Here is a 27,066-nt window from a genome sequence, read left to right as displayed (position 1 = left end):
AGAGGGAAAGGTAAGATCAGTGTTACGTAACGAAAAATCTTTGGGAAGGCTACATACAACACTGATAATCTAAACTTAGAAACAATTTTTGCATTGTTTACATTCGCCAACAGACAAAAACGGCTCACCACACGTCGAAATTGTAAACTACCTAAAACATATTTAGGTAGTTAAATTAACACAACATACGCAGAAATAGCAAACTGGTAGAAAGCGAAAATACCATTATTTCATGAAGCTGTCTACAAATTATTAATTAATATTTGTTCAACGTGTGTCATTTATACCACCGGAAATGCGAAACACGGCCCAAGCGTTGACTTCTTGTTAGAGAAATTTGCACATGCAGTCACGTTTTATCGCCGTGCGTATTTGACAATCGTTCGGGGCAAGTTCGTGCTTGAAAGTTTCGTCTGCCATGAGCGAACAGAAATCTAAGCATAGAGCATTACTTACAGCGTGAAATCACTACCGACACTTTTTTCTACTATTTCGTTGCAAAACAATGCCAACAAGAGTCGACAAGTTGCCTGTTACAGTCGAGAGTACATTTTCATATCCCCCTTCCCGCTTGGTTGGCTTTTCGAGATCTGCCAAAGCGAATAAATCTAGGCATTTGGATTAATCGCACTGCACAAGCACAGACAGCAATCGAACTGGTTTATTTAGATATGCAAAAGTTTACACTTCAAGCTAGGCCGACCGACTTCGAAACGATGCTTGAAGTTTTATTGTGTTCGATAAACATCAATAGCCAAACATAATTAGATCTGCGTTTTGGCATTCCTGCTGCTTCCTTTCAACCGCCGAGTGGCGCAGAGCTTTGTGAACCCACTCGAAGGCCCATTTTTCCACATCGTTAGACTAACCACTTTAGCGATGCGGACAGATCTACGCGCATATAACACAGCGCAAAATTTTGTTATGTAAAATTGCGGCACAGAAATCTCACAGAGGAGAATGTAGGAAAAAAGAGGAAAAGTTGTACGGAATTTGCCGGTTAGATTGCCGGAGCGCTAGCCAGGTAGGTCGGTGTTACTCCGACTGATGGTGTCTCGCAGGCAACAAAACAGGAAGAAACAATGGCCGAGAAACAGAGATGTTTTAAGCAAATTGCAAATTTCGCGCTACCCGCGCTCGTGATCTTTTCGTTCGCGATCGCAGCGGCATTGACGTCGCTGCTCGGATGGCCAACTCGGGCTCGGTGGTTATGGGAATGCACTCCGCAGTCTTGGAGTGACGCGGATGCGACACGGCGGCGTTGTGCTTTCATTTGTAACCGAACTTATATCGGTTTGTTTGTCTTCTTTTTGTGCTGAGAAATCAGATCGCATAACTTCCTATGTTACTGTAGACATTGTAGGAGATAGCACTGCTGCAGTGGTACTCAACATAATCCACTGTGGGTATGGGAAAAAGCGGTTGATAGTTTACGAGATCAAATCCGCATAACGCTGGATTAGGTGGTCATTTACGACGATTGGTTTGGTGTTTTTGAGTATGTGTATACACTTAAGCGTCGATTGTCGAAAAACAATCGAATGAAGATGCTTACAGTTTACCTAGTTTAGACGAAAACGAAGAATTATGTCAAGTGGATATAACAGAAATCAAAACGATAAAATTTGCTCTATCTTCTAGCGATCATACTGGTTAAATGTAGGCCACTAATGAACAAAATTAAAATCAAAGAAACAAATTCACCGCTAGAAGATTTGAAGTGGGTATATATTATTTTTTCATTGCCCTGGAATTTTTTTTACAAGAACTGGTAACTCGTATTGTCATTGATTTGAAATTCTATTGATAACTTGGATTTGTACTTGTAAAATAATTGTCCATTTATTGATAAAACGGAAAAGCGGATTAATTTATTGAATAAATTGTTTAAAAATATTGTTGTTATTTTTCAACAATCATTTGAATGCAAGTTACAAACGTCGCACCTTGCATACATATTTTCATTGAAGATATTCCCTTTTTCTTCTCGGTGTTATGTATTTCGCTTCCCGCTTGGTTTTGGTCTAAAGTAATGGACAAAAAAAGAACACGAAATTTGTATCAGCCTAAATGAAGCTTGTATCCGAAATAATCCGAACACCCAAAAATGTAATGAAACTCCAAAGCATTGTTTTTCTTACATGACTCTTTAATTCATAACTATGGAATATGGTTCACAAATTCACAGGTGCAAAACATGATTATCAATGTAAAAATATCGTATTTTAAGCTTCCTTTAATCCGTTAGGTTTTGTACAGTCTCCTCGGAGATCTTGCTGCTAGCTCCGGCCCGGATTTGATGAAAATGTTTGTCATCTTTGACAACCTGCTTCCTTCCGGAACATTCAATCTTTTCAACACATCGTGGACTGTGGTTTTGGGCGAATTAAGCCATTCGAGATCCGTTTGCGCACGAGTGCTTCATCCGTCGACATTTTGAGCACTGTTTAGAAAATGTATAAACAAAACAAAGTAGGCGAAACTATAGAGGTAAAAAAAGAGTTGCTCATAGCTTGGATATTGCAAGAGTTACACTGATTTGAAGTTGTCTGGATTATTTCTAGCTTGGTTTAACTTAGCTTAGTTCTGACTGTACATATCAATAGTTGCTATCCCGTGATGGGTTCGAGCCACAATATTCAATTTTTTCCATTTTGAAATTTTCATGTCGAACGATGCCAAACACGGTTAAGTTTTTCGCAAAGAATTGTTTCAAAATTCACAAAAAAAATGAGCGGGGGCCTAGTGTGGTTGGTAACGTCTCCACCAACCACGCTCGACGCCTGGATTCGAATCCCACCGCCGACATAGGTGTCGATGGTTGTGAGGTGGCGTGATCCACTCACAACCAATCCAACTGGTCTAGATTCAATCCTAGCCGACACCGGGAGATTTTCTGAGGCGAAAAATCTCTAGGATCACGCCTTCCATCGCATGAGGAAGTAAAGCCGTTGGCGCCGGTCCGTTAATAAACGGGTCGTGAGTTAGGGTCCTGGGTGTGGAGTCGCCTCCCTGGGCGTCGGTGATTGGCCACAACAGTGGCGGAACTAGACCGACGGAAAATAAGCGAGAATAAAAAAAAAAAAATCAAAAAATTCTGAGCTATCGAGAACATTCCCAAAAATGATGAAAAATATATATTTTTTGAAGGTGTCTGGATTATTGGGGATACAATCTATAGGCGTGCTATGGGAGGAAATTGATCAGTGGAAGGAAATTTCTTGCCTGAAAATTTGTAATAAAGAGTAGGTACTAATTAAAAGATTTTGATCTTCCAACAGTAGATAATGTTTACGCGTCCTTAAATAGAACTCTAACGAGATTCTGGTACCTGTCGAAGTTCATCTCTGAATATTCAATTTAATTCCAGAGCTAGTTTTTGACTTTGTACAACAAACCGAACGATGATCAAATGTGTGCCGAATTGATCAATTTTTTAACCTGAATTGTCATCGTTTTCATTTCCAAAGTAGCTTTGAATCAGATTTTTTAGTTCAAAAATAATCATTTGCCCTGTTCATAGCACATTTCCAGTAGAATGAATTAGGTTATAGGTCATAGAGTAAACAATAGAAATTTGAATGATACCCAATTAGAAGAGCATAACTAAACAATTACAAAATTCTTTCAATACGAGATACATAACATAATTCAATTATAATAGAGGTCAATGAATAAAATTATATTATGCAGATTGACTCCTAAAAAATTGGGATTTTATTACTTTTTTTGGAGAGTACCAGAAAATTTTTTCGAAATAACGAGTTTTAAGCACTCAATAATTTAACCCATTCCCGGTGGGTGATGCCACCGGGAATGGGTTAAAATTCAAACTTTGATTTAAGGTTAACAATTATACCATAAAAATTTGCGCGATGAAACTGTTCTGTATCGTTAGGGAACAGATTGATTTTTAATATGCAATACAGTTTATGTCATTTGTGCATATACATAGTTGATGAGTAATAATAGTTTGAAGATCATTTTCTGAGGTAAAAACTGATTTCTCTCCGCCGGGATAAGGGTTATAATCAATAACGGCGCCGGTTACATTCTTGCAATCAGGTGGGTAGAGGGTAACAATATGTTAGCTTGACCTTTGCTATTTGGAGACCGTGTTAACCTCTGCATCTCTATGAAGATCACAAGAAGGAGATTTTTTGTTAGCAGGGAAGTGTTCATCTTGATAAGTGATGCGATCATATGGGCGATTAGTATATGTATCGCGATTCTATCGTTGCGAGAGCGTCCATTTGCATGTCTCTGAGATTGGTAAATCCAACTCGGGGATATGCAAATATTCACGAAGTTTATTCACTACGACAAACTGAACGAAGAGTGTTAAGGAGTATGAGAATCAACCCTTGCTTAAATCCTTTGATAACCCCAGCCTACTTCTAACAACGAACTCTCCGCATCAAAGAGGACTTTTTAATCTTGTAGCGTCCCTCAGATCTCCTGTCCCCTTTATGTCACGATAAGTAACGTTTGATTAGACTCCCCTTCCCTGAAGTTACGTAGCTTTTTAAGGGTTTTTTGACCTTTTTACACAAAAGATAAGACTTTTAACGCATCTATATTTCAACATAACCTTTAAACGCTTGAAATAATTTCCACCAAACTTGGTAAACTTGGTGTTTTTTGTACAAAGGTGAAGGTCATAGAATTGTTGTACAAAGGAAGAGATAACCAGCGAAGAAGCAGGGAGGCCTAATTTATAAGAAAGTTATGATTTTTCGAGATCCCGATTTTTGGAAAGCTGGGTAAATTTGCGAAAAATGCTTAAGTACTCCCCAATATTTCAGAAATCAACTCCAAACGTAAACTCAAGATGGTGACTTTTGGTTTTCAAAAAATATTCAAAATTGACACGCTACTTCTGGAATCAGAATGATGCCAATTGATCTGAAAACGACTTCATACGAACCGGAAGTCACCATCTTGGAATTGAAAATGGTATCTGAAGTCGGTTTCCGATCTCAGGGCATTATTTTAATCCCAGAAATACACATATTGGGGGGTACTCGATCATTTTAGGTTGTTTCCGAGAAACCGGAAGTCGGCCTTCTTGAAAACAAAAATGTCGTATGGTCTCAGGTCTCATATTGCCAGATATTTGACAACATTTTATTGTTTTCCAGAAACCGGAAGTCGTATTTTGGAATCAGCATTGGTATCTGGGGTCGTTTTCCAGTCTGTGGACATCATCTCGATTACGAAAATACACATATTAGGCGGTATTCGACCGATTTAAGGTTGTTTTCTAGTAACCCGAAGTCGCCATCTTGGAACTTAAAATGGCGTCTGGGCCATTTTTCTATCTCCTTAAACGTTAAACTCATATATTCGTTACGGTTACAGAAACTTTGTGCTTACTTTTACCCAGGGGTATATGCGTATTTTTGCCCTACAATGAGTTTTACAACTGGCTTGATTTTATGACAAATACCCGAATATTTTCAGAAAAACAAATTCACCCTACAAACCACAATTCTACAAGAGTTCCTGAAACTAGAAAAAATAGATCGAAAAGCACAACTCTCCTCATAACTTCACACCATTTAAATGGAATCTTATATGTTTACATGTGTTATATAAAAAAATTATAAATACATCTTCTTTCTTGAATAAAACAAAAAATACAGGATTTTTCGGGTCATTTTATTCTGAAATATAGATAATAAGTGTTTTCTTTCCAGTTTTAATTCATGTTGGGATTATTTTCCGTAGGATACGCGAGTTCTCTAACTTTTCTCTTAACACTACTCATAAGCTTTTGCACAGTGTGTTCTCCGACCATTTTTACCACTTCAAGCCAATCTTTTTTAAATTTTTCAACATTGTCCGCTGGTTTGACATATTTCTTCAGCTTTGCCTCGGTCAAAGCCCAAAAAGTTTCAATAGGGCGAATTTCAGGGCAGTTTGGAGGATTCATCTCCTTTGGGACACATGTGACATTATTTGTTTTATACCACCCTTGTGCATCCTTAGACTAATGGCAGGAAGCAAGATCGGGCCAAAAGATGGGAGGATTGTTATGCTGCTTAACCATGGGTAACAACCTTTTCTGCAAACACTCTTTCACGTAAATTTTACCATTCATTGTGTCATTCGTAATGAATGGACGAGATATTTTCCCACATTCACAACTGGCCTGCCAAACCACTACCTTCTTGCTGAATTTTCCGGTGTAAATGGCTTCCACTGGTCCAGGGACATCCTTTTCCTTCGGTGATGTAAAAAATTGCGGTCCTGGCAGAGTCTTATAGTCCAGTTTCAAATAGGTTTCGTCATCCATGATAACACACCTCATTTTTTTGGTCAGAAGTTTATCATAAAGCTTCCGAGCTCTCGGTTTTACAGATTCAGCTTGTTTTAGATTTCGTTTTGGCTGCTTCTGCTTCCGACGGGTCTGCAGACCCATTCTTCTTTTGGCACGCATAACGTTACTCGCCGAAGTTCCAAGCTTTCTTGCCACATCTCGTACTGATACTGAAGGATGCCGCTTGTAGTATTCCTTAACTTTTTTTTTTTTTTAAGGGGGGATTTGTTAGTAGCTTAAGTATTTATGATAAATATTAGTAAATAATGAGTATGTGTGTCCAATCACAAATGGTGACTTCTCAACACTGTTAGAAATTTGTAATTTTAATTGTTAGGATTTGTTTGCTTTCGCAATTAGAACTTATCATTCGTAGGGATTTAAACCTACTTGTCAGAAAAGGGGAAGTAAACTTACAACTAACTTAATTGCTAACTTATTGGCTATAAAGAGAGCTTATCGTAGCAATTGAGGATTGCAACGATTTTTGTCGAAAATTGTTAATAATTTTATTTGACATAGCTTCTGAAGGTTCAACACCAGTAAGTCTATGTAATTCGAGTGTACCAAACCAAGGAGGACGCTTCAAAATCATTTTCAGAGTTTTATTCTGAATCCTTTGGAGCGTTTTCTTCCTTGTTGAACAGCAACTTGACCAGATCGGTACAGCATAAAGCATTGCTGGTCTAAAAATTTGTTTGTAAATCAAAAGTTTATTCTTTAAACAAAGTTTAGAATTCCTGTTAATGAGAGGATATAAACATCTCGTATATTTGGTGCACTTGGCTTGTATACTCTCAATGTGCTCTTTGAAAATAAGTTTTTTATCATAAATTAGTCCCAAGTACTTAACCTTGTCGGACCAACTTAAAATAACCCCATTCATCTTGACAACGTGATTATTGTTTGGCTTGAGGAAAGAAGCCCTAGGCTTATGCGGAAAAATTATCATTTGAGTTTTAGAAGCATTGGGAGAGATTTTCCACTTTTGCAAGTAGAAAGAAAAATTATCTAAACTTTTCTGCAATCGACTGCATATGACACGAAGACTTTTTCCTTTTACGGAAATGCTTGTGTCATCGCAGAACAATGACTTTGTGCATCCTGGAGGCAAATCAGGAAGATCTGAAGTGAATATGTTGTACAGGACTGGACCCAAGACTGAACCTTGAGGTACACCTTGCTCTGACAGGAAATCTATCAGATTTTGAATTCTGATAGACAACCTGCAGAGTTCGATCAGTAAGATAATTTTTTAAAATTTTGATTAGGAAAATTGGAAAATTAAAAGTTTGCAATTTCGCAATCAAACCTTTATGCCAAACACTGTCGAATGCTTTTTCTATGTCTAAAAGAGCAGCTCCAGTGGAATAACCTTCAGATTTGTTAGCTCGTATCATATTAGTAACTCTGAGCAATTGATGAGTTGTGGAATGCCCATGGCGAAATCCAAACTGTTCATTTGCAAAAATTGAATTTTCGTTGATGTGTGACATCATTCTGTTAAGAATAATTCTCTCAAACAGTTTACTTATTGAAGAAAGCAAACTGATTGGTCGATAACTTGAAACTTCAGCTGGGTTCTTATCCGGTTTTAAAATGGGAGTTATTTTTGCATTTTTCCATAATTTGGGAAAATATGCAATTTTGAAGCAGCAATTGAAAATTTTTAGTAAAAATTCCATTGTGCTCTCAGGGAGATGTTTGATTAGTATATTAAAGATTCCATCGTCACCAGGTGCTTTCATATTTTTGAAATTTTTAATAATTGATTTAATCTCATTCAAGTTAGTTTCAATTATTTCTGCAGGTAAAAAATTTTGGGAAGAAATTAAATCAAATTGACGTGTGACTTCATTTTCAATTGGACTCACAAAATTCAAATTTGAGTTATGAACACTCTCAAACTGCTGAGCAAGTCTTTGAGCCTTTTGTTCATTGGATACAAGAAAACGTTCACCATCTTTTAAAACTGGAATAGGCTTTGAAGGTTTCTTAAGAATCTTCGACAGCTTCCAAAATGGTTTTGAATATGGTTTCAATTTTTCAACTTTAGTCTCAAAATTTTGATTTCTCAGAAGAGTAAATCTATGTATAATCTCTTTCTGTAAATCTTTATAAATAGTTTTAAAAACAGGGTCACGAGAACGTTGAAATTGACGTCTGCGGACATTTTTCAAACGAATTAGAAGTTGAAGATTTTCGTCAATTATTGATGAATCAAATTTCACTTGAGCCTTTGGAACAGAATAATTCCTGGCATCAACAATTGCACATTTTAATGCTTCCAAAGCGGAATCAATACTCACTTCGTTTTGCAAATCAAGCTCATTATTGAAATTTCTCTCAATATGAGTTTTGTATCTTTCCCAATTAGCCTTGTTATAATTAAAAACAGAGCTCATAGGGTTTAAAACTAATTCATGTGATAAAGAAAAAGTTATTGGAAGATGGTCAGAATCAAAGTCAGCATGTGTGATCAAATCACTACATACATGACTTTGATCTGTAAGCACCAAATCAATTGTTGAAGGGTTTCTTACAGAAGAAAGACATGTAGGACTATTCGGAGACAAAATAGAATAGTATCCTGAAGAACAATCATTGAATAAAATTTTGCCATTGGAATTACTTTGAGAATTATTCCATGAACGATGTTTAGCGTTAAAATCGCCGATTATGAAAAATTTCGAACGATTTCTGGTGAGTTTTTGTAAATCACCTTTAAAATAATTTTTGTGCTCGCGTGTGCATTGAAATGGTAAATATGCTGCGGCAATAAATAAAATCCCAAGTTCAGTTTGAACTTCAATTCCCAAAGTTTCAATAACTTTCGTCTCAAGATGGGGAAGAGCACGATGTTTGATTCGGCGATGAATAACAATTGCAACTCCACCGCCGGAACCCTGAATCCTATCATATCTATGAACCACGTAATTGGGATCATATTTTAATTTAATGTTAGGTTTCAAAAATGTTTCAGTAATAATTGCAATGTGCACATCATTTACTGTTAAAAATTGAAAAGCTCATTCTCATTGGCCTTCAATGAGCGAGCATTCCAATTTAATATTTTAATTGTTTTATTTAAAATCATTGCTAAATTTTAAATTAGAAACAATTTTAATAGTAAAATTTGTGCCTATTTGAATGGCTTCAAACATTGATTTTGCCTGCAACATGGCGTTAATAAGATCGAACATTGCCTGTTGCAAAAAAGAAAGTTTACCTGCCGTAATAGGCCCCAGGCAGTTGACATTAGAAAAAATATTTTCGGCAGCAATATTAGCTGGAGTAATAGGTGTACAATTATTTTCTAGGGGGTTTTGCTTACCCATATTAACGGTCATTTTCGAACTACCAACACTAGGCGGTATAATGTTCGAACTACCTGTAACCTGTGCATAAGTTAAACGGGTATGCAAAGGAGTAGGTAAACTATGCGTCACTGGTACGCTTGGAGAATTTTGTTTTGAAGTTGGTTTTAATTGAGAAATTGAATTTTGTTTACCTTGCCTTGCCTTAACAATTGCTAAACGGACTGGGCGTTGATAAAAATTTGACATATGGTTGCCGTTACAATTCGCACAGCGAAAATTTTTACTCTCTTTCACAGGACATATGTCCTTTTTGTGAGAAGAGTCTCCACAATTAAGACATTTTTGGTCCATGTTACAGAATTTGGAACCATGGCCATAACGTTGGCAAGTACGGCATTGGGTGATATGCTTTTCACCTCCGCCATACTTCCTATAAATTTCCCACTTTACACGCACATTATACAAAGCATGTGCTTTTTCAAAAAATTTTAAGTTGTTAACCTCATTGCGGTTAAAATGAATTAAATAATTAACAAGGGAAATTCCAGTTCTCTGACTGTTTTCGCCTCGTGATTTTTGTTTCATTAGAATTACTTGGGGCTCATCAACGGTTTGATCGTTGGTGAGACCTTTCAAGACAACCTTGAACGGCTTGGCGTTCTTGGTGTCATATGTAAAAAATTTGTACATCTTGTCAGTTAAATACTGAACAAGACGATCACGACCCTTTACTGAGTCGGCTAATAAGCGTCATTCACCTCTACGGCCAATTTGATAGGTAACTTTAACGTCAGAAACAAACAAAAGTTCCTTTTTGAATATATTAAATTCAGAAGAAATAGTTACCACAATAGGTGGAACTTTCTCCTTTTTTAAAGATTTTATATTTTGTATGGTTTCATTATTGGTAACTTCCATTTCACCAGCTTCTTGCTCAGGCAAAATATCAAAGGGATTGTCACTACAGACACTCGATGTGTCAGAAAGAGATGCCTCTCTTTTCCTCCCCGCAGCGATGCGAGGTTTCTTTTTCCGTCCAGCCATTTCAGGTGATACGAAAAAAGTTAAAACAAATGTTAAATTCAAAAGTAGGTAGTCTTGAGAAAGACTGATGGGAAATAACATTCAGGTAGTCTTTAAAAGACACACTGACAAAACACAAACTTTGAAGCTATAGGCAGTCAAAGACCAGTCCACAAGCAACCGAAAAAACGTCTGATCTGTAGGACAGTTCAAGACGCACTCGAGTAGTATTCCTTAACCTTTTTGTCCATTGTGGGATCAACAGGCCCGGGTTTTCTACCACGTCTTGGGGCATCAGTAAATGTGCACTCTTCACAATACTTCCGCAATGCGGTTTGAACTGCTCCGACAGTTATACCTTCTTCTCTGGCTAATTTTCTTATAGAAAGACCACTCACGGTGCCCCATTTGTGCACAATTCGCTTTCTTTGCTCGGGAGAAAGGCCACGCATTTTCAAAATTTGGCACTAAATGTTAGAAAAAATGACAGCATCCGTTTCTTTTGGATGTGAACAACAGGACGCAGCCAACGTTTGGTTGAATACTGCACGTTATTTGAAATGACGGTTGATCGTAAGTGTATTTATAATTATCGGAACGGTCTATAATGCTGCTAGTTCATGCAATGTTGCCAGTTTATATTGCTAGTAAGTTCCGAAAAGGCTTTCTCACTTACGTGAGTCCCGTAATAGGGCTTTATTCACTTCATTCTGATTTCCCGGTGAAGTGACTCCCGTGCAGTTTAACAACTATATTTGAAATGTTGAGCGATGAAACTATTTAATACGATTAGAGACCAGATCGATTTTCAATATTCTATACAGTGTGTGTCCATTGTGCATGTAGCTGCTGAGTAAAAACAGTTTGAAAGTTATTTTTCGAGGTGATATTCTGATTTGTCTCCGCTGGGAAAGGGTAACTAACTGAAGTCGCAGCCGGTAAAATTATAATAATTTCCAATGGTAGTTAGTTTGGTTTTTCAAAAACAGTTTTTTTTCATTATATTTTACTTTACTGCCGTAGAACGCATATCAGTCCCATCTGCATTTTCGTCGATTTTGAGTTGTGACCATTAGCGGTTAGAATCGCCAACGCTCCTCAAAATAAGTGTGAAAAGCAACATAGTTTGTTCTGTAAAATTCGCAAAAAGTCTTGTCAGTTTGTCCCATCTAAAAAATAAACGCATACCAGTCCCATTATGAAAATTATGGAAAATAATGTTCGTATTCAAAGCTTGAATTTTCAAAACTGGGGTTTGACCAAAATTCATAATTTTAGGGGTATTTGAAAAACTTCAAGTAAACGCGCAAGTAGCACATGACTAAAGATACAACCCACACTAAGTCACATCAGAAGTTCTTGCTTTTTTTCATCATTTGTAGCACCGTGAAATAATTGTGCGATAGAAGCCAAAAGTTCTGGTTTTCTAAAAAAAAAAATATAACTTATCCAAATATCAACCGATTTCCACAAAACTTGATTCGGAATTGAATACACTTTTAAAATTCTAGTATATTTGTGGTATATTTCTTACAAAAATAGACGGAAAATTTCAAATTAAGATGAAAAATTGCGTTAAAAAGTTAAAAAAATCAGATTGAAACTCAAATAACTTAACATTTTTAATTGATATTAGTACAAATCTGTATATATTTTGCAAGCTCTATTTGTCTCCTTTCTAAAACTGCTTAAATATTGAAAATCGGTTGATAAATGACTGAGTTAAAAAAAAATATATACGCTGTGGTCCGAAAAACCTTATTTCGACCATAACTTCAGATTTTGAGGGTGTTTGGAAAATTTCTAGTATGAGCGAGTGTTACACTCAACAAGACCTACAACTTGCACTAGATCACTTCAGAAGTTTTTTTTTTTTTTTTTAAGGGGGGATTTGTTAGTAGCTTAAGTATTTATGATAAATATTAGTAAATAATGAGTATGTGTGTCCAATCACAAATGGTGACTTCTCAACACTGTTAGAAATTTGTAATTTTAATTGTTAGGATTTGTTTGCTTTCGCAATTAGGACTTATCATTCGTAGGGATTTAAACCTACTTGTCAGAAAAGGGGAAGTAAACTTACAACTAACTTAATTGCTAACTTATTGGCTATAAAGAGAGCTTATCGTAGCAATTGAGGATTGCAACGATTTTTGTCGAAAATTGTTAATAATTTTATTTGACATAGCTTCTAATGGTTCAACACCAGTAAGTCTATGTAATTCGAGTGTACCATACCAAGGAGGACGCTTCAAAATCATTTTCAGAATTTTATTCTGAATCCTTTGAAGCGTTTTCTTCCTTGTTGAACAGCAACTTGACCAGATCGGTACAGCATAAAGCATTGCTGGTCTAAAAATTTGTTTGTAAATCAAAAGTTTGTTCTTTAAACAAAGTTTAGAATTCCTGTTAATGAGAGGATATAAACATCTCGTATATTTGATGCACTTGGCTTGTATACTCTCAATGTGCTCTTTGAAAATAAGTTTTTTATCATAAATTAGTCCCAAGTACTTAACCTTGTCGGACCAACTTAAAATAACCCCATTCATCTTGACAACGTGATTATTGTTTGGCTTGAGGAAAGAAGCTCTAGGCTTATGCGGAAAAATTATCATTTGAGTTTTAGAAGCATTGGGAGAGATTTTCCACTTTTGCAAGTAGGAAGAAAAAATATCTAAACTTTTCTGCAATCGACTGCATATGACACGAAGACTTTTTCCTTTTACGGAAATGCTTGTGTCATCGCAGAACAATGACTTTGTGCATCCTGGAGGCAAATCAGGAAGATCTGAAGTGAATATGTTGTACAGGACTGGACCCAAGACTGAACCTTGAGGTACACCTGCTCTGACAGGAAATCTATCAGATTTTGAATTCTGATAGACAACCTGCAGAGTTCGATCAGTAAGATAATTTTTTAAAATTTTGATTAGGAAAATTGGAAAATTAAAAGTTTGCAATTTCGCAATCAAACCTTTATGCCAAACACTGTCGAATGCTTTTTCTATGTCTAAAAGAGCAGCTCCAGTGGAATAACCTTCAGATTTGTTAGCTCGTATCATATTAGTAACTCTGAGCAATTGATGAGTTGTGGAATGCCCATGGCGAAATCCAAACTGTTCATTTGCAAAAATTGAATTTTCGTTGATGTGTGACATCATTCTGTTAAGAATAATTCTCTCAAACAGTTTACTTATTGAAGAAAGCAAGCTGATTGGTCGATAACTTGAAACTTCAGCTGGGTTCTTATCCGGTTTTAAAATGGGAGTAATTTTTGCATTTTTCCATAATTTGGGAAAATATGCAATTTTGAAGCAGCAATTGAAAATTTTTACTAAAAATTCCATTGTGCTCTCAGGGAGATGTTTGATTAGTATATTAAAGATTCCATCGTCACCAGGTGCTTTCATATTTTTGAAATTTTTAATAATTGATTTAATCTCATTCAAGTTAGTTTCAATTATTTCTGCAGGTAAAAAATTCTGGGAAGAAATTAAATCAAATTGACGTGTGACTTCATTTTCAATTGGACTCACAAAATTCAAATTTGAGTTATGAACACTCTCAAACTGCTGAGCAAGTCTTTGAGCCTTTTGTTCATTGGATACTAGAAAACGTTCACCATCTTTTAAAACTGGAATAGGCTTTGAAGGTTTCTTAAGAATCTTCGACAGCTTCCAAAATGGTTTTGAATATGGTTTCAATTTTTCAACTTTAGTCTCAAAACTTTGATTTCTCAGAAGGGTAAATCTATGTTTAATCTCTTTCTGTAAATCTTTATAAATAGTTTTAAAAACAGGGTCACGAGAACGTTGATATTGACGTCTGCGGACATTTTTCAAACGAATTAGAAGTTGAAGATTTTCGTCAATTATTGGTGAATCAAATTTCATTTGAGCCTTTGGAACAGAATAATTCCTGGCATCAACAATTGCACATTTTAATGCTTCCAAAGCGGAATCAATATTCACTTCGTTTTGCAAATCAAGCTCATTATTGAAATTTCTCTCAATATGAGTTTTGTATCTTTCCCAATTAGCCTTGTTATAATTAAAAACAGAGCTCATAGGGTTTAAAACTGATTCATGTGATAAAGAAAAAGTTATTGGAAGATGGTCAGAATCAAAGTCAGCATGTGTGATCAAATCACTACATACATGACTTTGATCTGTAAGCACCAAATCAATTGTTGAAGGGTTTCTTACAGAAGAAAAGCATGTAGGACTATTCGGAGACAAAATAGAATAGTATCCTGAAGAACAATCGTTGAATAAAATTTTGCCATTGGAATTACTTTGAGAATTATTCCATGAACGATGTTTAGCGTTAAAATCGCCGATTATGAAAAATTTCGAACGATTTCTGGTGAGTTTTTGTAAATCACCTTTAAAATAATTTTTGAGCTCGCGTGTGCATTGAAATGGTAAATATGCTGCGGCAATAAATAAATTCCCAAGTTCAGTTTGAACTTCAATTCCCAAAGTTTCAATAACTTTCGTCTCAAGATGGGGAAGAGCACGATGTTTGATTCGGCGATGAATAACAATTGCAACTCCACCGCCGGAACCCTGAATCCTATCATATCTATGAACCACGTAATTGGGATCATATTTTAATTTAATGTTAGGTTTCAAAAATGTTTCAGTAATAATTGCAATATGCACTTTATTTACTGTTAAAAAGTTAAAAAGCTCATTCTCATTGGCCTTCAATGAGCGAGCATTCCAATTTAATATTTTAATTGTTTTATTTAAAATCATTGCTAAATTTTAAATTAGAAACAATTTTAATAGTAAAATTTGTGCCTATTTGAATGGCTTCAAACATTGATTTTGCCTGCAACATGGCGTTTATAAGATCGAACATTGCCTGTTGCAAAAAAGAAAGTTTACCTGCCGTAATAGGCCCCAGGCAGTTGACATTAGAAAAAATATTTTCGGCAGCAATATTAGCTGGAGTGATAGGTGTACAATTATTTTCTAGCCTGTTTTGCTTACCCATATTAACGGTCATTTTCGAACTACCAACACTAGGCGGTATAATGTTCGAACTACCTGTAACCTGTGCATAAGTTAAACGGGTATGCAAAGGAGTAGGTAAACTATGCGTCACTGGTACGCTTGGAGAATTTTGTTTTGAAGTTGGTTTTAATTGAGAAATTGAATTTTGTTTACCTTGCCTTGCCTTAACAATTGCTAAACGGACTGGGCATTGATAAAAATTTGACATATGGTTGCCGTTACAATTCGCACAGCGAAAATTTTTACTCTCTGTCACAGGACATGTGTCCTTTTTGTGAGAAGAGTCTCCACAATTAAGACATTTTTGGTCCATGTTACAGAATTTGGAACCATGGCCATAACGTTGGCAAGTACGGCATTGGGTGATATGCTTTTCACCTCCGCCATACTTCCTATAAATTTCCCACTTTACACGCACATTATACAAAGCATGTGCTTTTTCAAAAAATTTTAAGTTGTTAACCTCATTGCGGTTAAAATGAATTAAATAATTAACAAGGGAAATTCCAGTTCTCTGACTGTTTTCGCCTCGTGATTTTTGTTTCATTAGAATTACTTGGGTAGGGGCTATGCCAAGTAATTCTGTTAAAGTAAGTTTGATCTCATCAACGGTTTGATCGTTGGTGAGACCTTTCAAGACAACCTTGAACGGCTTGGCGTTCTTGGTGTCATATGTAAAAAATTTGTACATCTTGTCAGTTAAATACTGAACAAGACGATCACGACCCTTTACTGAGTCGGCTAATAAGCGGCATTCACCTCTACGGCCAATTTGATAGGTAACTTTAACGTCAGAAACAAACGTTGAAAGTTCCTTTTTGAATATATTAAATTCAGAAGAAATAGTTACCACAATAGGTGGAACTTTCTCCTTTTTTAAAGATTTTATATTTTGTATAGTTTCGTTATTAATAACTTCCATTTCACCAGCTTCTTGCTCAGGCAAAATATCAAAAGGATTGTCACTACAGACACTCGATGTGTCAGAAAGAGATGCCTCTCTTTTCCTCCCCGCAGCGATGCGAGGTTTCTTTTTTCGTCCAGCCATTTCAGGTGATACGAAAAAAGTTAAAATAAATGTTAAATTCAAAAGTAGGTAGTCTTGAGAAAGACTGATGGGAAATAACTTACAGGTAATCTTTAAAAGACACACTGACAAAACACAAACTTTGAAGCTATAGGCAGTCAAAGACCAGTCCACAAGCAACCGAAAAAACGTCTGATCTGTAGGACAGTTCAAGACGCACTGATTCAAAGCTTGAATGCTTTTTTCCTCAACACTTCATTCTTTTTTGTTAATGTTAGGTAAAACTAAACGAAAAACAAATTAAAAGGGATCAAAAATAGCCAGGTCAAACCGAGACCATCCTGAACGGAGCTATAGGCATACGGGTAACAAGCACGTATCACGTCTAACGAGGACATTTTGCACAAGATGAAACAATATTTTCACGCATTCAAAGTACTTCACTTCCAGGAAAACAAGCAACAAACCGGTGTTTAAAATATGCTCTTTGAAATATGGTCCCTATATTGGTATTGGATTACTCAATCATTTATCGATCAATCATTGAATTATTTGAAGCCACTAAATGACATTAAAAAAGGCTGTTTTTTTTTTAAATATTTGCCGGAAACGATGGCGCACTGCACTCGTTTAGAGCTTTCAATGACCAATTCTCTAGTATGGCTATTACAACTTAGAACATCATTAGAATTTTTTACAATTGCCGAAAGTTTTTTTCCTGCTTTCGTCAAAGTTATCAAAACAAATCTAAGAACAGCAATAAAACATATTCTAGATCATTTGGAAGCAGCCTCATATCGTATAACATGTTGGAAATGTCTTTTTAACAGCAGCATCAGGGCCGAATTTAGACGCTGGGAGGCCCGGGGCAAATTTGTATGTGAGGCCCTCTTTTCTTAAAATATTTAGAGGTAACGTTCTGGAAGGTGACGAGCAAAAAAAAAAAGGTCGCCCCAGGATTAGGGGGGCCCCTTCAATCGGGAGGCCCGGGGCCCCCTTTGCCCCCCCCTCAAATCCGGGCCTGAGCAGCATACTATCTTTTCATTGCTTGACAGTAATTTAAAATAAGTTAGTTTCTCTACTCGAACCATAACAACATGTTGTTTTTTTTCCAAGTGTATTGCTAAGAAGCAGAAAGTCACTATCAAAGTGGCGTCTAGGAAAATTTCCGACCTATTTAGCCTACAGTCTACAGTCGAAAATGATATCAATAAGATCAACTGCGTAACGGGTTTTGTAGAACATCTTCTTGGACGATCGCCAGACTTTTCGTTTCAAGGTCATCTAAAAAGTTTTAAATTATCTTTTGACGTATCGAGATTCGAGTTAAAAAGCAAATTTAAATTTGATTTGTGCTCGAACCAAGTTTGAAGTCAAAAACATTACGTCATTTCTATCGAAAATGTGAGAATAAGTTCGCATGCTTATGATAATATATCATCAACCAGTTTTCGGAGGGGTCTAATTAGTGATACATCCCCCAAGGGTTATTTCAAGACATTAACAATTGGTGGAAAGATTTATTTGAAAATCCCACAGTGCATAGAGGTCTAAACTCGACAAAAAATTGTTTTTAAAGAAGGGTGTTCTACAAAAAATCTCTAGGAAATCGCAGTATTCAGTAATTGTTTATGTTTTAAGATTTTCCACAACTTTGCAGAAGTAAGCTATCTGGTATATTGAAAATTAGAAAAAATATTTTTTGTTTTATCTAACTGTTAGGTGGATTGATCGAAAAACTAAAAACGCCAAAAGTATGGCCTTGTTCTATGAAACGATTTTGCTGAAGACATTGAGTACATAAAATCAATTTTTCATAGTCAAATCTAGAACGATCACGATTTTTCCAGTTTAGACCACTGTGCACTGTTTTCATTTTCTGAAGTTTGTTTTTATATCTTCAAGAATGATGATAGTCTGTTCTTCCTTTTTAAAGTGAAGAGAATATCAACATGCCTCCGTGAGAATCGGAAAAGCTCCATATGAGTTTACAATAATAAAATTCTAACAGTCAATCATTGCTTTCGTTGACCTCTACTATTGATTTTATTTTTTACTAAATCCCTATTTTTTATGTTAAAAAAATCAAATATAAAAACAAGAGTTAAGAAGAAAATCGATCTCATCAACCCCCGCTCATAGATAAGCGCAATCCAATTAAAAACCAGCTTCCGCGACAATTTAAAATTGGCTTCGAGGCTTCACTTCGAGTGTACTTTCGCAAGACGATAAGTTAGAATAACCACCTGTGTCAATTACATTCGAAGCCGGTTGCTGCTCATCGATTGCTGGTGATCTTTCAGCTGTAAATACTAATACCAAAACACAATCCGTACGCCGTGACCCGGTCTCGATTGCGCCGATCGTGACTCAGTGAGATGAATCAATTCCTCGCCCGCACCGACTGGCATTAGCTAGCTAGCCCTCGTCTGTGTACCGTTTTGATGGTTTTTAGCTTAATGCATATTTCAACAGACTGAATTGCTGCAAGCATAGATCGCTCGTGCTGCTGGTGGGGTAATAGTAAAGAAGACGCTCGTTGAAGGTTCAACTACGACGACTGTGAAAGAATGTAAGAAAATAACAGCTTTAACAACAACAGCAAGTGTCTACCCACGGTTGGATGACTTGCCGCGGTTCATGAGCGCCTGATAGTTTTAAGCTTCTATTAATGCTCTCGAGGTGCCGATGAGGGCGCGATCGTGGCGCGTACGGTCAGCAATGTGATCGAAGAAACAGGAGATAAGTAACAATTCGAAAGGGAAAGTAGCGATCGTCATCATCGAACACTGCGCATAGGGTTCGTCGCTTCTGTTTTGCATTCTCCGAAACCATCGGAGGGGAATTTATTAGCAGGAAAAAAATGCTGAAGGTTAGCTTGGTTAAAGTTGGTGCGATCGAATCAGCGCTGTTTGTTTGTAATGGTGTTAGGGGAACAATAAAGCTCTCCGTTGTTTTCAGTAGTTTAGAGATAGCTTAGGTTTGAACCTTATATAACATCAACAAGCCATTGCGAAGGGGAATATCCGCAGATTGATTAGCTCAATCGCATCAAATTGATAATTATGATTACGATAATTATATTACACGCCTTGATTTCGATTTCGTTTGGAAGTCTGTTTTGATCGGGAGATTGGCGGAGCCGATTGCCGAACGGAGCAAAACAATTTTGAAATTGAGGGAGCAACCGTTCAGCGTGAAACCGTTTTTGTAGCACATTTTTGATTGATGGTGGAATTGGAGCATGTCTTAAGAGCCGGTATTATGTAAGGGTTGGTTTGCCATCCAGCTAGAGAATTTGTGCTGAAAAACTGTGTTCCTAGAAATATTGATTGAAATTTGGAGAACTATTCTTACAAGAAACCTTCGTACTAAAAAGCAATCTAATTTAGATGGTAATCACGTTCCACTTAAGCAGAAGTGTTGTAAGCCAAAGTGGGCGGGACCTGTGCGAAACTGCTCGTAATGTAACAATAGCTCTTCAACTTAAGTGAGCAAATTGTTTGCGCCCTGGATCTTGATTTGCCTGAAGAAGGGCGCTACAATGATCAGAAAAAAAAACGGATGCGCTGTTTGTGCCATTGTGAAACGAGAGCACTGGAATAAAGCAGCACTGTTTTTTTTTCTTTACTGCTAGAATTATATTTATTTAATGTTTCACCTAAAACGGGATGACGCAGTAGAAGTGCTTGACTTATAATAGTGGCTAGATGCTGGCAATTATCACATACCGTGTTGTTTTCCGCGCTCCACAGCAGATTCACCGATAGGAAAAACAGTGCCAATGCCGGTGTGCCTTGGGAAATAATTAAACCAAATAAGTGCGCCGCTGTTGAAAAAAAGAAGAGGAAAAAACACTGAAAAGAAGCGAAAACCGAAGAAAAACCACAAACACTACGAAAGGAGAGGCACAGTGTGGGAACCTGCTTTGGCATTGGGTGGCAGTGCAGTTGCATTACAAAATCGAGCGAGTGCCTTCGGAAAATTGGACACCATGGGAACGAAGATAGAGTACGTCGACTCGAGTCACATGTATGCGACTAACTACATCAGGAACTCGAAGGCGATTGCAGTGCTCTGGGCGATCTTCAGTATTTGCTACGCGATCATCAGTGTTGTCGCCTTCGTCACGCCGGGTGAGTAAACGTTTACTATTTGTTTTAGCTATCAAAACGAGCAGAGAGTTGTCGGCATTTTTACGGATTGTTGTTCAATGAACTGAGGGGAATGTTACTATTTTGCGTAACGTTTGTTTGGCCACGGTTCTGATTGCTATCAGGGATGACACGTTTTTCTGTGGTGTTGTTTATCATTTCGTCTCAAATCGTAACATTTTGTTTTACGACTTTAAGGTATACGCGGTGAAACTGAAAATTTTATACGCTTTTCAAATCGTCCAGATCGGTTATCACGTATTGTTTTCAAAGGACCAAATTGTTTTACACGTTCGTTTGACACGTAACGAAACTTTGAAATGTTTTTTATGGCCTAAATAATAAGTAGCCTAGCAGCGATTACCCACTTAATAACAACAGAATACAATTTTGAATAGAATCTTGAACTGTCTTTGATTTCTCTAGTAAGGTTTACTGGATAGAAAATATATGCCGTCTGCCTCGCCCAAAAAGTACTAAACCATAATGACTTTAATACTAAGCGTTTTTGAGTAAAGCTATATATTTACTTTCAAACGTGTATTTTTCAAACAGATTGAACGTAGTGATTGAAATATATCACTGTTGATAGAAGCTGAGCCTAAATTTTACCTGGCGTGCTTTCTAGCGTCAGGGTGAACAGGCGATGATTTATTGCGGAAACTATTTTGATTTATAACTGGTGTTTTTTCAGACATTATATATAGATCTGCGGGCTGAACAATTAACACACTTTTTATGTATGCTCTTAAAATCTGAAACGCTTGATTTTTATTTGTTATTTTAGGTTGAGCAACCTACAGCCAACAATAGACTATATTTCATTCTTTAGGGTATATAAGAAGCTGCTTCTGTTCAAACGAATCATTTTACTTTTGGATGGTGCAAGCGCTGCACATATTTCAGCACCAGCGAATAGCAACCGGTGAAACTCTGGCTTTTTTTGTTCAACAACAAAAACTTTTTGGGTCCTGGCAACCATAATCTGCTGGCCGTGTTTCGGTTTCAGTGTGAAAACAGCGTTCCATGGTGCTGTCAGAGTTTTCCCCACTGCCTGGGTTGCACAGCGATGCAATCAGCATCATATCCGATATGAAATTGAACACCTAATTGTTCCTTTTAGGACAAAACAAATAAATGAATTAAGATTTAATATTTTTTCGTTTTGCGCTATAATTAAAAGTGAAATTTTACCTTTATATGCATGTACTTTCACTGTTAAAACTGGTTTGCGCCGATAGTGTTCAGTCCAGGTTTGTAAATGGTCAGCACCTTCATTTCATTTCGCTTCTTTAGCGTGGGCCACAACAGTATGCTTTTGTTCATAAATGTAGAACAACCGTTGCCTCTCATAGAAAGAACAGGATGGTCATTCGACACTCGCGCATCAAAGAGATGCACACTGTCAATCGTTTGGCGATGTTATTTTGGCCTATTTCTGTCTACTTCGTTCTATTATTAATATTATTACAAGATCAATGATATAAGTAATTTTCAAAATCCTCGCACATAACGTGCATATTTCTCATTTCTATAAAAATGTCAAAATTGAGGAAAAAGAAGACGATTATTACAGTGAAAAGTGGTTCTATCGTGAACACTTTTTGGTTCTCTCAGATGCCGTATTTTAATGTGTGAATTGAAATTCGGCAACACTTCAACAGCTCATTCACCCAGAATTTTTAAAACATAGGATCGTTGCATACAAAAGCGATACATTAACTCCGCCTTTGAAACAAACATTCACGACTTGCTGCGATAGGAGAAACGGAAACTAGGGCAGATCAAATATAGAATTTGGTTTATAATTAAAACCCCTAACGAATTTTTGCTGTCCCTCTCTCGTGACATCGAAACGTTAGAACCAAGAGAACTTCGACCTCGAAAACTGTTCTTTTCAGGACAAACAAAAGAATAATTGATAATTGAACATTTTTCTCCACAATTTTTTTAATTCTTACTAGCCTTCTCTGGCGTTGAGAAGTGTTTCTTAAAAAAATTAGCATAATTATAAGTATTTTAATCCTAAATACTCGCAAAATACGTTTTTCAGTGCTCTCTAACCTAGTTAGCGAGAAATTGTTGTCGTTTAATTTAATTTCGCGAAATTTAGCTTTGCCTGGACTTCACTCTGGCTTTAAGAATGTTTTAGTAATTTCGATGTTTTTTTTTCCTTAGTGCTGTATCAACTCAGGCAAAATAACTACTGGTATTAAAAGCAATATTTTACATCCACAAGTTTTAACGAAGAGTAGTACGTATTCAGAAGCCAACATATTTTGCTTTGGAAAAAAATATGAGTTACTAGTCAGTTTTTTTAGTACAGGTTATCACAGGAAATAATCTCTATCTAATTGCTCAATCTAATTGCTAATACAGGTCGGACTTGATAATTTTTTTGTACACCGGATAATCGAATTTTGCCGAGTCATAAAAAAATATTCAAAGATAAAATAAATGACAATTTTTTTTCGGTAAAAAAGCATAATGCTCGTTAATTCCATTTTACAGTGCATGTTCGTTTATGAATGTCAGCGTAATTTAATTAATTTCTGAGCCTCTCTCAATTCTACATAAACTGTGACAAAACGTAAATAAGAATGCTTGGCTATTGTAGCATGTGGAGAAGATTTGGATTGCGAATTGATTGAAGAAGAGGAACTTAACATGAATGGTCTTTTAAAAATTAGCAATGATGCTGCAGTTACTGCCTCGGCTTTCGATGTCGTAGATATGCGACTCCATCAACAGCATCCTTGGACTAAGGATTAAACGCCTTTTTCAGTTAGGCGTCATCCACAAATTAAGTAAGGTCTTTTTTCGAAATTTTCGACCCACCTTCCCCCAAAATTTTATGTATGATTTTATTTCTCAAGAAAAATTGTTTGTTTTTGAAGAAGAATCATTTTTTTGCATATGGCGTATTCATACTGAATAAAAAACAAAATAATTTGTATTTGTATTTGTTTAATATCTAATCAACTGACACATAGGTGGTCTTAATGATAAACTAAATCTAGTATGTACACGTAATAAAGATCACTTTTGGAGAACGTTTATGCTTGTCGACTACGGAGAAGCTGCTTGAACATATTTACCGATATGTTAAAGTCAAATGAGGCTGCAACGGTATTGAAGCTTGCTGACATAAAGCGAATGGGATCATGTTGTCCATAAGATGCATTACGCTGGGGCAGAGAAAGAAAATTTCTTCGTCCTAATGATCGTTCTGGAGCATATAAATCTAAACGCTGTAAAATTCTTAGGGCGTCAATCTCACCAGCCAGAATTTTGAATACGAAGGTAGCCCGTGCATAAAAACGTCTTTTATGCAGTGTTTCCATGCCTAAAAGTCGGCAACGATCAGAATACTCCGGTAGCTGCTGCGAATGTTGCCATGGCAGAAAACGTAGGGCGTAACGTACAAACTTCCGTTGCACGGCTTCAATTTTTGTTATCCAATTTGCGTTAAATGGACACCACACTACGGAAATCGTTTCAAGAACAGAACGGACCAGGGAGATGTACAGTGATAGAAGGCACAGTGGATTGCGGAATTCCGATGCTATCTTAAAGATAAATCCAAGTGGTCGATTCGCCTTTGCAATAATCTCGTTGTAGTGCGCCCTGAATGATAGCGATACGTTTAAAGTAACACCCAAGTCTCGAACCTGGTTAACTTTCGCTAATGTTTGGTCAAACATGGTGTAGCTGAACGTTATAGGATCATTTTTATAAAAAATGTTGATAAGCCGCTGGAGTTCGTGACAGTCTGCGATCCTTAGTGTAATCCGCATTAATTTGACATCGTCCGCAAAAAACATTTGGCTTGGCTCTGGCAGTAATAAGGATGCGTCATTTATGAACAGTGTAAAGAGCAGTGGTCCTAAATTACTGCCCTGCGGAACGCCCGATAGATTCGAAAAGTGTGTAGAATGTTGTGATCGGATTTTAACGTACAGCGTTCGATTTACCAAAAAGGACCTTAGCCATTGTACGAGAGCAGAAGCAACTCCTAATTTCTCCAACTTGGCGAGCAGGATAACATGGTCAACGCGATCGAACGCAGCTTTTAAATTTTTTTTTTGGGCACCTTCAGTCATGTTCTCTATGCATGTAGTAGTAAATTGTACGAGATTGGTAGTTGTAGAACGATTTGGATAGAAGCCGTGTTGGTCCATCGAGATGTAATGCTTGCAACTAACAAGGAGTGCGTTGTAAATTATAATTTCGAATACTTTTGAACAAGCAGAAAAAGAAGTAATGCCTCTATAATTCTGTATATCGCGTTTGTCACCTTTTTTCTGAACAGGGAACATAACCGACAATTTCCAACTGGTAGGAAAAGCACATCGCCGAAGCGACAAGTTAAATAGTAGATTAATCGGGCGAAGAAAAACAGCTGTACATAATTTTACCAATCCAATAAATAGGCATAAAACCGAAAATTAGGTTAACGAAGTAAAGTACATAATTATTCAGCTAATGTGATTTAACGCTCTCCCAAGGTTCAACTGTTACTCAGTGAAGAAATAATTCCACCAATTTTTGTTTTAGTTTTGTAAGTTTTTGTTCGTATTTTGAATTTTTTAATCTTATGAAAGATATTCTCAAGTTCCCCTCTCCCCCTCGTAACCATTCGTAAGAAATTTGTATAACCCCTTTTCCCCCTAAACCCTTACATAATTTGTGGATGACCCCTTATCTTCTACAATCTCCTTTTTCTTTTAATTTCAGATTTTCTTTCATTAAAATCGTTCTTATTAAGAAAAGATGCATTTAAAAAAAACTTTTCAATTTGCAATCAATTATTGCCAAAGAAGGGGGAGGGACGTATAACGTGACGTAATTAAGGGTGGGTCAAGTAGGTTGTGACAGTTTGTGACAAGGGGAGGGGGGAGTTATTTTTTCCAAATTTTGCGTGACATAATTAATGGATGGTCCCTTGTATGTAGGAGTCTGTTGCCTATAATCGCATATCAGTCCTATCTGGAAAATCATCGAGTTGAGAAATTCTTATTTTTTCGACATAATGTAATGGAATATACCCAAATCATAACTTCTTCATTAAAGAATTGTCTTTTTCGTGAAAATTACTATGAAAAATAAGCGAGAGACTGATATGCGATTATTTAGGCAATCGAGTAGCAAAATAATCGCATACCAGTCTCACTTTCACCCGCTCGGTGTAGAAGTAGTCATATTTTTTTCAAGTATTTTAAATATAGGCAGATGTTCATGGCCACAGACAGCTTCTAAATATGCTTACCCCGTCTTTAAGGTCCTCGTTGAAAAAGCAAAATATAAGGCTGATTTTTGATTTGATTTGATTTTTATTAGAGAGCCTTTAACCTGAGGGGTCATTCAGCTCTAATAAGGCTGAAGTATATCCAAGACTTCTACTGAATAATTTTCTTTCTTACGTCTTCAATGTTTTCGCAATACGTGCAATACGTATTATTCCACATTAGCCCGTGCATTTAGCATATTGGAAAAGTGGTATTGAGAAAGGGAAGTTTCAAATTTCATTACAACAGTAGCTTCACGGAAGACGGCGGTGATGAAAAGAGGTACAAGTTGTTTTTCGCTTAGCAACTAAAACGATTTCTTCTGAGTTCTGACAATTCCAATTTGAATAATCATTTGAAGTGAGCAGATCATCCAGAGGAAATTATCCCCTTACAGAAAGTAGCATTGCTTAAGGCTATTATCCCTCTGATTGACAAAATCAATAACCTTTCGGGAACGAAGTGTAACCAGTCGGACTCTCCTCCTGAAGATGGGCAGTATTACGCCCGAAACCGGTCGAGTTTTAAGGTAAAAAAATTTTTAAAATGTTAAATGTAGTAAGAACGATAAGTGTTGTGTTTTGTCCCGCGCCGCGTCGTACGAGTTTCGGGAACGAACCTTCAGAAAAAGTTGCAGTTTCAGTATCCACTTAAAATTAACTTTTGTGTGGAATTTATTTTCTAACGATAGAAAGCTTGAAAACAGCACCAAACATTTGTTATATGGATTGAAGAAAAAAATATGACTATACATAGGAGAAACATTTGGTGGGACTGATATGCGATTATTTTTAAGATGGGACAATTTGACCTCACATTTTTTTCTGACTTTTTCAAAAAAAACATACTTTTTTGTTTCCTTAAGGGGTCAACCACAAACCACGTGGACAGATTTTTGACGACTTTTA

General features: G+C 36.6%; 1 protein-coding gene across 5 annotated transcripts in view; it reads left to right on the top strand.

Moving 5' to 3' along the window:
* Window positions 1–27,066, top strand: part of LOC129723888 (LHFPL tetraspan subfamily member 3 protein) — a 64,888-nt gene that overhangs the window by 5,314 nt on the left and 32,508 nt on the right. For 3 of the 5 annotated variants that reach the window (XM_055678372.1, XM_055678376.1, XM_055678374.1), the window contains exon 2: window positions 20,472–20,852. In XM_055678372.1, coding sequence (XP_055534347.1) covers window positions 20,711–20,852 — 142 coding nt within the window. In that variant the 5' untranslated portion in view covers window positions 20,472–20,710. Of the gene's footprint in view, window positions 1–20,396; window positions 20,853–27,066 lie in introns of all 5 variants that reach the window. The other 2 variants (XM_055678375.1, XM_055678373.1) reach the window with 2 other exon arrangements.

This window comes from Wyeomyia smithii, chromosome 2 (genome assembly GCF_029784165.1).
Source record: "Wyeomyia smithii strain HCP4-BCI-WySm-NY-G18 chromosome 2, ASM2978416v1, whole genome shotgun sequence".
Lineage (NCBI taxonomy): Eukaryota > Metazoa > Arthropoda > Insecta > Diptera > Culicidae > Wyeomyia > Wyeomyia smithii.
Note: the sequence above shows the minus strand (reverse complement) of the source record. Positions and strands in the feature narration are given on the sequence as shown.